The following is a 13,019-nucleotide window of genomic DNA, read 5'->3' as shown; positions in this document are numbered from 1 at the left end:
AACACTAGGTCATTTAGTTTAATATCTGTTAATGGGAAAATGCTAAGAGTATTATAAAAGATACAACAGGACATTTGGAAATGCATAATATGATTAAGCAGAGTCAACGTGGTTTCATGAAGAGAAAATTATGCCAAACAAACTTATTAAATTCTTCGATAAGGTAACAGGCAGGATAGATAAAGAGTAAGCAGTAGATGCAACATATTTAGATTTTCAGAAAGCATTTCATAAGGTACCACACATTAGGCTACTTAAAAAGATAAGTGCCCATAATGTTGAAGGTAGCATATTAGCATGGATGAAGGATTGGCTAACTGATAAGACAGATTTGGGCTAAGGAGGAGGGGTGTAGGTAGTATTTTTGGGTTGACAACCTATAGCTCGTGATTTACCACAAGAATTTACCACAAGTTTGGGCCATAATTATATATAGTGTATTATGATAACTTGGATGAGGAACGTAAATGTGCTGCTGTCAGGTTTGTGGATGACACAAAAGTAGTGGGAGAGCAAGTGCTGAGGATGACACAGAGAGTCTGCAGAGGGGTATATAGTGGTTAGGTGAGCCGACAAAAACCTGGCACATAATGTTGAAAAATACGATGTTATGCACTTTGGCAGGAAAAATAGAGGAGCTAAATATTCTTTAAATGGAGGAAGACTGCAGGAATCAATAGAACAGAGGGATTTGGGAGTCCTTGCTTAAGAATCATGAAAAGCTAGCATCTAACTTCAGTGGGTGATAAGTAAAGCAAATGGACTATTGGCCTTTATTTCAAAGGGGGGGTTTAAATAAAAAAAAGGGAAACTTTGCGACAACTGTGCAAGTCACTAGTCAGATCACAGCCAGGATATTGTGGACAGTTTTGACTTCCTTATCAAAGGAAAGTTATATTGTCATTGGAGTCAGTCCAGAGAAGTTTCACTAGACTAATACCATAAATTAGCGACTGTCTTATGAGAGGAGGTTTAGTAGATTGGGTCTGTACTCGTTGGAATAAAAAACAATGAGAGATGATCTTATTGAAACATATAAGATCCTTGGGAGTAATAATACTTGAACCAAGAACTGCAGATGCTGCAACTATGACTTGATTCTGAGGGCACTTGACAGGGTTGATGCAACATAGCTCTTTCTCCTTGTAGGAGTGCCTAGGATCATAATCTCAGAATAAGGGATCACAAATTGCTGCAGCAATTTCTTCTCTGAGGTTTGTGAACCAAGAATGCAGAGTGCTGTTGAGGCTGGGTCATTAAATATGTCCAGGATTGAAATGGACAGATCTTTCATGAATAAGCAAATCACAGGGCTTGTGGAAAAGGCAGAGAAGTGGAGTTGAGGATGATCTTGTTGATTTGCAGAATAGACTAAATGGTTTGAGTGGCCTAATTCTACTCCTGTGTCTTATGCCTTATTTCAAAGCATCATGGTGATAATTGTTGAATCATAATGACAATGATTATGAAGCAAGTAATCATAATTTGTAAAGTAAAGTAATAGACAATCAGTAAAGTAAAACAAAAGCATTGCATAACTATGATAACAAAGTGTGGAGCTGGATGAACACAGCAGGCCAAGCAGCATCTCAGGAGCACAAAAGCTGGCATTTCGGGCCTAGACCCTTCATCAGAGAGGATCTGATGAAGGCTCTAGGCCCGAAACGTCAGCTTTTGTGCTCCTGAAATGCTGCTTGGCCTGCTGTGTTCATCCAGCTCCACACTTTGTTATCTTGGATTCTCCAGCAACCGCAGTTCCCATTATCTCATTGCGTAACTATGGTCATTTCAACTTAGGAATAATTACAATTCTTTGTGAAATGCATGACTTCTTAATATACCGGTAAAATATGCAGCTTATTGCACTCTACATTTTGTATTACAGTTCATAGATCACGTGTTGTCTTCATGACTCTTAAATTCTCTTAATGCACTCTTCAAGTTTTATTAAAGAGGGTATCGAGCTGTCTCATAGTATATTTGTTCTATAAGTTACTTAGGGAATATTGTTTTAATTCAATTGCAGATTTATTTTTGAGTGGTTGTGACAAGTAAGTGTGAAAATTGGAGGAGGGATTCAAGTTTCCTTGCGAAATGGAGGCAGTACTGAGGTCAGGGCAGAGAGGCAGTTGGGAAGGTGAGTGAGTGCTATTTAAGTACTTAGCTCGAAGCCAGCGGGTCCTTTTTGCAGCGGAGAGCAGCACGAGCCGGGCAGACGTGAGGTCAGGGCAGAGAGACAGTTGGGAAGGTAAGTGAGTGCTATTTAAGTACTTACCTCAAAGCCAGCGGGTCCTTTTTGCAGCGGAGTGCTATTTAAGTAGGTGTGTTCTCAGCCCCAGGTCCTACACGGTAGGGCCTCCCTCCCACCCTCCTCCTCGAACCTAATTAAGAGTCCACAGACTCACAGCAAACACACAAGGGCTGAGGGAAGTGCCTGGTGAGTAAAGTGTGAGTTTTCGGTGAAGAGGCTCTGTGAGGAGATTACGCCACTGTTGAAGAGGGTGAAGACATGACTGCCAAGCTGATTCAGTGTGCTGCATGCATGATGTGGGAGGTCAGGGACATTGATGATGTTTCTGGCCCCTATAGCTGTGGTAAGTGTGTACACATTCAGCTTCTGAAGGAGGTTGTTGCAGCACTGAAGAAAGAACTAGAAGACCTCAGGCTCATCTTAGAGAATGAGAATTTTCTGGACAGGACCTTCAGCAAGGTCACTACACCGAGGATACCTGAAGAGAGAAGGGGGGTGTCGATGACAAAGGAAGACATGAATGAAGTACAAGAGACCCCAGGGGAAGCACCTATTGTAAACAGGCTGACTGTCTTGGAAACTGCCGAGACAGACGACACTGCCAGTCCGAGGGGTGGACAGGTCTGCGAGTCAAAAATTGCTGTAGAGGCAGAGCCAAGAAGTCAGACATCACGGAGAGCTGTGGTAATAGGGGACTCCATAGTGAGAGGGGCTGACAGGGGTTTCTGCGGCAACAGGCGAGATTTGAGGATGGTGTGTTGCCTTCCTGGTGCCAGGATCCAGGACGTCACTGATAGAGTGCAGAGAATCCTCGAGGATGAAGGTGAGGACCCAGAGGTGGTGGTGCATGTCGGCACTAATGATGTCAGGAAGAAAAGGAGGAGCATTCTACAGCGGGACTTCAGAGAACTCGGAAGAAGGCTGAAAAGCAGGACTTCCAGGGTGGTTATCTCTGGTTTGCTTCCAGTTCCTCGGGCTGGAGAGGGCAGGAACAGAGAGATAGTGGACCTGAATGTGTGGCTGAGGGACTGGTGTCGGAAGCAAGGATTTAAATTCTTGGATCACTGGGGTATGTTTTGGGGTAAGAATAAATTGTACGGGAGGGACGGTTTGCATCTTAATAACAGGGGGACCAGCTTTCTGGCAGGCAGGTTTGCCACTGCAACACAGGTGTGTTTAAACTAAGTAATGGGGGGGAGTGGCCAAACTGAAAATTTAAGAATGAAGTTAAAGTGGAAGTGAGAATAAGAGAGTTTAAGAAGGACAACAGAATCAACAGAGCAGAAAACTCAAGAAGGAATCGTACAGTATGGCCAAGTGAAGTAGGGATTGATAGGAAGGGTGAGGGGAGAAACAAATTAAAATATTATATATGAATGCACGAAGCATAAGAAATAAGGTGGATGAGCTTGAGGCTCAGTTGGAAGTTGGCAAGTATGATGTTGTGGGGATAACTGAGATGTGGCTACAAGTGGACAGGGCCTGGGAAATGAATATTCAAGGCTATACGTGCTATCGAAAGGACAGACTGGTGGGCAGAGGGGTGGGGTAGCCCTGTTGGTGAGGAATGATATTCGGTCCCTTGCGAGGGGGACATAGATTCAGGAGATGTAGAGTCAGTATGGATAGAGCTGAGAAATTCTCAGGGTAGAAAGACCCTAATGGGAGTTATCTACAGGCCCCCAAACAGTAGTCAGGAGGTAGGGTGCAAGTTGAATCAAGAGTTGAAATTGGCCTGTCACAAAGGTATCACTACAGTTGTTATGGGAGATTTCAACATGTGGGTAGACTGGGAGAATCAGGATGGTACTGGACCCCAAGAAAGGGAGTTTGTAGAGTGCCTCCGTGATGGATTCTTAGAACAGCTTATACTGGAGCCTACCAGGGAGGAGGCAATTCTGGATCTGGTGTTGTGCAATGAACCGGATTTGATCAGGGACGTCAAAGTAAAGGAGCCATTAGGAGGTAGTGACCATAATATGATAAGTTTTAATCTGCAGTTTGAGAGGGAGAAGGGAGAATCGGAAGTGTCAGTATTGCAGTTGAACAAAGGGAACTATGGAGCAATGAGGGAGGAGCTGGCCAAAGTTCAATGGTACAATACCCTAGCAGGGATGGCAGTGGAACAAAAATGGCAGGTATTTCTGGATATAATGTAGAAGGTGCAGAATCAGTTCATACCAAAGAGGAAAAAAGATCCTAAGGCGGGGCAGGGGCGGCCATGGCTGACGAGGGAAGTTAAGGACTGTATAAGGATAAAGGAGAAGAAGTAGAACATAGCAAAGATGAGTGGGAAGCCGGAAGACTAGGAAGCTTTTAAAGAGCAACAGCGGATAACTGAAAAGGCAATACACAGAGAAAAAATGAGCTATGAAGGCAAACTGGCCAAAAATATAAAGGAGGATAGTAAAAGCTTTTTTAGGTATGTGAAAAGAAAAAAAATGGTTACGACTAAAATTGGGCCCTTGAAGTCAGAAACGGGTGAATTTATTATGGGGAACAAGGAAATGGCAGAAGAGTTGAATAGGTACTTTGGATCTGTCTTCACTAGGGAAGACACAAGCAATCTCCCAGATGTAATAGTGGCTGAAGGACCCAGGGTAATGGACGAACTGAAGGGTATTCATATTCGGCAGGAAATGTTGTTGGATAGACTGTTAGGTCTGAAGGCTGATAAGTCCCCGGGACCTGATGGTCTGCATCCCCGGGTACTTAAGGAGGTGGCTCTAGAAATTGTGGACGCGTTGGTAATTATTTTCCAAGGTTCTATAGATTCAGGATCAGTTCCTGTGGATTGGAGGGTGGCAAATGTTGTCCCACTTTTCAAGAAAGGAGGGAGAGAGAAAACAGGAAATTATAGACCGGTTAGCCTGACGTCAGTGGTGGGAAAGATGCTGGAGTCAATTATAAAAGATGAAATTACGACTCATTTGGATAGCAGTAACAGAATAGGTCAAAGTCAGCATGGATTTACGAAGGGGAAATCGTGCTTGACTAATCTTCTGGAATTTTTTGAGGATGTATCTATGAAGATGGATAAGGGAAAGCCAGTGGATGTAGTGTACCTGGACTTTCAGAAAGCCTTCGATAAAGTCCCGCATAGGAGATTGGTGAACAAAATTAGGGCACCTGGTATTGGGGGCAAAATACTGAGTTGGATTGAAAATTGGCTGGCTGACAGGAAGCAAGGAGTAGTGATAAACGGGTCCCTTTCGGAATGGCAGGCAGTGACCAGTGGGGTACTACAAGGTTCGGTGCTGGGACCACAGCTGTTTACAATATATATTAATGATATAAATGAAGGCATTAGAAGTAATATTAGCAAATTTGCTGATGACACAAAGTTGGGTGGCAGTGTGAAATGTGAGGAGGATGTTATTAGAATACAGGGTGACTTGGACAGGCTAGGTGAGTGGACGGATGCATGGCAGATGCAGTTTAATGTGGGTAAATGTGTGGTTATACACTTTGGTGGCAAGAACAGGAAGGCAGATTACTATCTCAATGGAGTCAAGTTAAGTAAAGGGGAAGCACAACGAGATCTAGGTGCTCTCGTACATCACTCAATGAAAGCAAGCATGCTGGTACAGCAGGTGGTGAAAAAAGCTAATAGCATGCTGGCCTTCATCACAAGAGGAATTGAGTATAGGAGCAAAGAAGTCCTTCTGCAGCTGTACAGGACCCTGGTGAGACCGCTCCTGGAGTATTGTGTGCAGTTTTGGTCTCCCAGTTTGAGGAAGGACATGCTTGCTATTGAGGGAGTGCAGCGTAGGTTCACAAGGTCAATTCCCGGAATGGCAGGACTATCATATGTTGAAATATTGGAGCGACTGGGCTTGTATACTCTTGAGTTTAGAAGAATGAGAGGGGATCTGATTGAGACATATAAGATTATTAAGGGATTGGACACTCTGGAGGCAGGAAGCATGTCTCCGCTGATGGGTGAGTCCAGGACCAGAGGACACAGTTTAAAAATAAGGGGTAGGCCATTTAGAACAGAGTTGAGGAAAAACTTCTTCACCCAGAGAGTGGTGGATATATGGAATGCTCTGCCCCAGAAGGCAGTGGAGGCCAACTCTCTGGATGTTTTCAAGAAAGAGATAGACAGAGCTCTTAAAGATAGTGGAATCAAGGGTTATGGGGATAAGGCAGGAACAGGATACTGATTGTGGATGATCAGCCATGATCATAATGAATGGTGGTGCTGGCTCGAAGGACCGAATGGCCTACTCCAGCACCTATTGTCTATTGTCTACTTTTCTACCTTTCAGAAAAGGAACATGCTGGTTGTTGGTGAAAATGGGAACTGCAGATGCTGGAGAATCCAAGATAACAAAGTGTGGAGCTGGATGAACACAGCAGGCCAAGCAGCATCTCAGGAGCACAATGAGATGCTGCTTGGCCTGCTGTGTTCATCCAGCTCCACACTTTATTATGTTGGTTTTTGGGTTGTTTCAGTGTAATTTTGTTACATCACGCTTTCAAGCTTTTTCATGTGCTGTTTGGTAAGTCCAACATTGCAAATGGTAGCAGTGAATTCAACAACCTGTCTTGTATACTGTTGTCGGTAAACCCTGTTTGGCACATAATACTGTCCTACCTGTGGGCTAGAAGGCCTGGGTTCAAACCTCACCTGCTCCAGAGATGTGTGATAACATCTCTGAACAGGCTGATCAGAGAAGAAAAAAGCAGAGCCAAAAAGGCTGTTTTAGTGCAATGATCATGTCCTTACCTCTGGACCACACGACCTGAGTTCAAGTTCCACCTGTTCCTGAGGTGTGTAACAACATCACTGAACAGATTGATTAGTTGAAAAAAACAGACCTGTGGCAGCTGTTGTGGCACTGTAGTAGTACCTCTAGGCCAGGAATTCAGGGCTCAAGTTCCACCTGTTCCAAAGGTGTGTAAAACACCTCTGAACAGATTGATCAAAAAAACTCTTAATTGGGTTGGGTGCACACAATATGTATTATGTGAATAAAAGATTGCATAAAGCAGACACATTGATAAAAACAAAATAAAGCAGATCCAGAGAGGGGAGGCAGTGGCCTAATGGTGTTACTACCAGACCATAAACCCAGAGACCCAGGTTAACATTCTTGAGACCTGGGATGGTAGATGATGGCATGGCAGTTGATGGAATTTGAATTCTAGAATTAGAAGTCTAATGATGACCATGAAACCATTGCAGCAAAAAATAAATCTGGTTCACTAATGTCCTTTGGGGAAGGAAACTGCTATCCTCACCTGATATGGCTTGCGTGTGACTCCAGATGCACAGCAATGTGGCTGACACTTAAGTGCCCTCTGGGTAATAAGGGATGGGCAATAAAATGTTGGTATACACATCTTGTGAATGAATATAAAAAGAAAATGTATTGAAGAAGCATCACTGGATTCAAAATTCAATTTTTTAAAAAAACGTCCGATCCAGGGATGGGTTTGCAGGACTAACTGCCCTGGGCCAGGGCTAGCCTATATACACCAGGAGTAGTGTTCAATGAAAAATGATGATACTTTCCAGGTAGGCTTCTTAGTTATTACAAGGAGGAAAATTGAATGGAATATTCAATGGAAGTAGAAGGCGTAAAAACTTGAGGAACCATTTCAGTGGCAGAGAGGCTGAGTTCAAAATCTTATTCAGAAGCAGTCTTGATGATTGATGGGAGATGGAGTTCCAGTCTTAGCTTGATTAAGCGCGATGCCAAGACACACGTCTGACGTGTCCACAAGCAGACAATTGATTTTATTAAAAGACTAATTTCGGTATAAAGAAATTAATTTAAAATAGTGTGAATAAAAAAGTATCAGCGTTTACTATGACACAAATGGCTATGAAAACAATTTGTTTGGGGTAGATGCTGTTAGCTTGTACACTATAACTGCACTGTACTTAAAAGTTCCCTGCTTATTTTGCAGTGTTACAGAAAGAGGCAGCAAATCCTGCTGATGCTTAAATTCGTACTGTTTACTGGAATTCCAAGAAAGACTTTGTTGAATTACAGCAGTTTGTACTTGAGTGGCAGCAGTCACCATCATTATTGCTTTCATTCATAAAACTTGATGGTAATTGTATGAAATTAGATGGAGAAGTATCACTTAGGATGCTGAAATTTTAATATCTTCTAACAAAACTCAATGTGGACTGCGTACATTTCTATTCAGCAATACCATTACCAAAATTAAATCCAGTCAATGTTTATTTTGGGTAGAATTTCATCATTGTCTGCAAGTATTTGTTCCTTCCAATCTATTGTAAAAGTGGTGTAGTGACTTTAAGTTAGGTCCCTCATTTCATGATATGCACCTCGGAAATTATTATGAGCACATTGAAGAGTTCAAGTCTGCTGTTGAAAGTGTGTGAGGTACAGGAAAATTGTTTTCTGAGTCACTCTTAACAAACACCTAATGTTGAGCTGGTGATGAATTCACCTGTTAGGAAGTCGTGAGAAAAATGTACTTTAGCTAAGGAGAGACAATCATAGCGCAGGCTGAAACAAGTGGGCCATGTGATAATAAAAGGTAGAAGTAAAATTGCCATTGTCTTTCCAAACTATAGAGCTGCAGTCTCATTAGAGAGACGACTGGTTGAGGTATAACCTGAGGGTCAATCCAAAGGAGACTTCTCAAGTGAAAAGGAAGGAGAGGGGACAGTGGCTAGAGGCAGCCGCTGATATTGAAGGGTCAGAAAGCCTTAAGGGAGGAGCAAATACAAAGCTACCCAAGGAGAAGGCATCACTCTGAAGAAAGTGTGTGCAAAAGGTGCACAAATTATTTTCAGATGATAGAATGTCGTTGACGTAAAGGTTATATCTAAGCAGAGTCAATCACATCAATTTTATGAGATGCTGGAGCAAACGTTCTAACTGTGTAGTAGACCTCCAGTTCCTATGGTAATGAGAATCATGGTGTTCTTGCGTTTCTATGTCTCAGAAACCTTTCAATGATCAGAAGGAGATCTGTGTCATCCCATAATCCCCAGCCTGTGATTCTAGCAGGATAATAACTGATGCATGGTTTGGAAAAGTGGGCAACTTCGTATATGTACCCCTGGCAACAACGGGCAGTTAAGAGAGCAAGAAGGTTTGGGACAATCACAGAATTTCTTCAAGTGCAAGAGACCATCAACTGCACTTGTGGCCATTAAGACATCTTTGCGGATCCCAAAGTTATTTGTGAACCAGAAGGGGTTGAATTTCCTGAATATGTCCCCATAAAAATGATCTGCAATTATGGCCTCTCAATTCCTGTTCTCTTGATGAGAGGTGATAGAAGATTCTTTTTTGGAAATGCTGTGTATTAGAGCTAATGGCTGACTGATCAGCTGAAGAAATCATATGGATAGATGCAACTCAACAATGAAGAACAGAACTGTACATAAAGAGTTCTGTTTCTGACAATGACCTACAAAATGTAACCAAAAGAACTGCAGATGCTATAAATCAGGAACAAAAATGAAGTTGCTGGAAAAGCACAGCTGGTCTGGCAGCACGTGTGAAGAAAACAATCAGAGTTAACGTTTCGGGTCCGGTGACTCTTCCTCAGAACTTATTGGTGGCTGGGAAAACATGTTTTAGGCTCTATCCTTTTGTTTATTCCCTACCCCATCGCTCTCCCTTTTTTCTGCATATAAACTGATGTTTTCAGATCCACCAACAGTTCAGAGGAAAGATCACCAGACCCGAAAAGTTAACTCTGATTTTTTTTCTTCGTAGAGTTTTTCTAGCAACTTTGTATTTGTTGCAAAATGTGCCAATTGTCTTACAGTGGGCATTCACACCCATTGCAGCATACACATGCCCATCCCATCCCATCCACAGTCCTTCAACCGTGCTACCAAGAGAGTTTCCCAAGAATACTCACTCACCATCCCAGCTCGAATTCTGGCTTTTTTTTGACCACTGATCTGGTCAGATCTATGAGATCCTTAATCTTCACCATGACTTTTTTTGTTTTAAAATGCTTGGGATGTTTTGCTACATTAAAGATTTTTATAGATATGTTGTTGTTGAATTCTAGAATGGACAGCAAGTCTGGCCTACAATATTCAATGATATGAATTACTTCCATTTGCAGATTTAAGCAACTCTGAGGGATAGAAAAGAAATTGATTCAGTGAAAGGGTAGAAATGGAACGTAATGAATGGGGCCAGGGAATAGAGAGAGAACCATGAATGGTGGACAGAAAGGGAAGACAATGCTCAAAATACATGACAGGACAGATGAATCCCAATCATAGCACCCCCACTTCCCCCACGCCAAAAAGGCCAAAATGCTTAGAAAAATTCAATCACAGGATTACCAATCAGAGGAAAATTATCCCCTAAGTATAACCGATAGAATTGATGAACACCTGCCTCTCCAGTCACAGGTTGGTCAGCAATGGGCTGCACCTTACGGTGAGTTCATCAGCAGCAAAGGCAGGAAGGAAGCAGCATGTGATTTCAGCGACATTGGGAAGGTGAGCAGCAGCTGTGAACAAGGTCAGAAGAAGCAGGTGGATAAAGTTGAAGATAGCAGGGGAGTGGAACTGATGACATAGACCTGAAAGTGTTAAGGTGCAGAAATCCCAGAATATGGAGGAAAATTGTACTGGACACTGTTGTAAGTAATACTGTTTAGCAGTAAATCATGTTATCACATCTTGAAGGGCCTCAAATTCTATGAATTACTTGAGGTACAGTGGGGATGTTAGAGACAAACATGCAACTTTTTAACTGTGACTGCACCAGTCTGTGGAAATCATGTTTAGGTTTCTGAAAAAAAAGCGTGTCAGTTTTTTTTGCCTGTTCTACTAAAGTACTGTTGTTTCGAGGAAATTAACGCTTTCCTTGTGTGGTATGACTTTTAAGTTAAACTAATCAGTGATGATTATTGAAGATATTGATGAATTCTTCTCATCCTCCTTCTTTGTGAGTCCAAATGCCCTAAGTTGAGCACAAAAACAGACAATAACGTTACCAAGTGAGTGCACTACCGAATAAAGCATGCAGTGAGAATGAAAGAGGAGCCCATGAAATAACCCCAAGAAAATCTTGATCCCTCAAAAAATAATGTATTGTAATTACTGCAAGCCAAAAAACAGGGGAGAGAAATGGATTATAAGTAGCTGCAAACAGGAAGCTGCAAAGGGTGTTTGGAGGTGTTGGAAGAAGGAAAGCTGAGTCTTGAAACTGAGTGTGGCAGAACTATATCAGTATGAACTGAAGACCAACACAAAAAAAATCTAGCTTTGTGTAACACAGTAAATAAAGTAATAACTTTCAAAGTAATAAACACAGTTTGATTTAGAATTATAATTTCTAAAACTTGTTTTTTTGCAGGCAAAAGCTTGATATCCAGGATGAAAATACTTGTGCTATTTTATGTACTTACTTTAGTCAGAAGATGATTACTGGAACAAAACCGGATTATTGTTGTCCCGGAAAATCAATGGTGTTCACGAAAGCTCCAGTGTCTTTAACTGTGAAATTTAACCTTACTGATTCAAGTCAAAAACATTATTCAGATGATCAGGTGAGCTTCATACATTTGTGCAATGATATTTAGTCAGTCTTTTCACGAATGTTTTAATTATGAAGAGAGTTTGGACAGATCGGGATTGTTTTTCTTAAAGTCGAGGAGTTATGTTGAGATGTATAAAATTTTCAGGGGCGCACATATGGTGGATTGGAGTAAACGTTTCCCTTGTTGAAGGGATCAATGACGAGGGTGCGTAGATTTAAGGTGGTTAGAAGATTTAGAAGAAATGTGAAGAAAAGCATTTTCAACCAGAGGTTGGTGAGAATTTGGAACTCACTGCCTGTAAGGCTGGTAGAGGCAGAAACCCTGATTATGTTTAAGAAGTATCTAGATGTTTACTTATAGTGTTAGGCATACAAGGTTATAGGGAAAGTGCTAGAAGATAGGATGAGAATAGCTCGATGGTCATTTTTGACTGGTGTGCATTTTTTGGGCTAAGAGCCTTTTCCTGTGCTATTGATCTCTTCTATTAGTTAGCCAATACTCCATTCATGCAACTCTACTAGCATGACTAGAGTATTGGCAAACTAAAACAAGACACAGAATTGTGATAAGGGCAGCATTTTCAAGATGGCAACCTGTAGCTAGTAGAGTGCCACAGGGATCAGCCCTGGGACCAAAAATATTTACCACAGATATTGATGATTTGGATGAGGAACGTGAATGTATTACTACCCCATTTGTGGATGACACAAAAATAGGTGGAAAGGCAAATAATACAAAGTCTGCAGAGATATTTAAACACGTTGAATGAGTGGGTAAAAACTGGAATATAATGTGGGAAAATGTGAGGTTACGCATTTTGGCAGGAAGAATAGAGGAGCTGACTATCATTTAATTGGAAGACAGCTGTAGAACAGATGGACTTGGAAGTACTGGGCACAAATCGCAAAAAGTCAACATCTAAGTTTAGCCGGTAATAGGCAAGGCAAATAAAGTAGTATCCTACATTGAAAAATCTGATGAAGGGCCTAGGCCCAAAATGTCAGCTTTTGTGCTCCTAAGATGCTGCTTGGCCTGCTGTCTTCATCCAGCCGCACACTTTGTTATGCTGGAAAAGCTCAGCAGGACTGGCAACATCTGTGGAGGAGAAAACAGAGTTAACGTTTTGGGTCTGGTGACCCTTCCTCAGAGCTGATGGTGGCTGGGAAAATGTCAGTTTATATGCAGAAAATAGGGAGGTGGGTGGAGTAGGGAGTAAACAATAGGATAGAGCCCAAAGAGAGAGAAACAGAGTTGGACAGAC

General features: G+C 41.9%; 1 protein-coding gene across 6 annotated transcripts in view; it reads left to right on the top strand.

Moving 5' to 3' along the window:
* Positions 1-13,019, top strand: part of spidr (scaffold protein involved in DNA repair) — a 252,990-nt gene that overhangs the window by 146,706 nt on the left and 93,265 nt on the right. For 5 of the 6 annotated variants that reach the window (XM_048529193.2, XM_048529190.2, XM_048529192.2 and 2 more), the window contains exon 9: positions 11,575-11,767. The exons of the other annotated variant lie outside the window; for it this stretch is intronic. In XM_048529193.2, coding sequence (XP_048385150.1) covers positions 11,575-11,767 — 193 coding nt within the window. The remainder of the gene's footprint in view (positions 1-11,574; positions 11,768-13,019) is intronic. 6 annotated transcript variants of the gene reach the window in all.

Source organism: Stegostoma tigrinum, chromosome 5, assembly GCF_030684315.1.
Source record: "Stegostoma tigrinum isolate sSteTig4 chromosome 5, sSteTig4.hap1, whole genome shotgun sequence".
In the NCBI taxonomy this organism is placed as follows: domain Eukaryota; kingdom Metazoa; phylum Chordata; class Chondrichthyes; order Orectolobiformes; family Stegostomatidae; genus Stegostoma; species Stegostoma tigrinum.
This window is presented reverse-complemented; position numbering and strand designations above follow the sequence as displayed.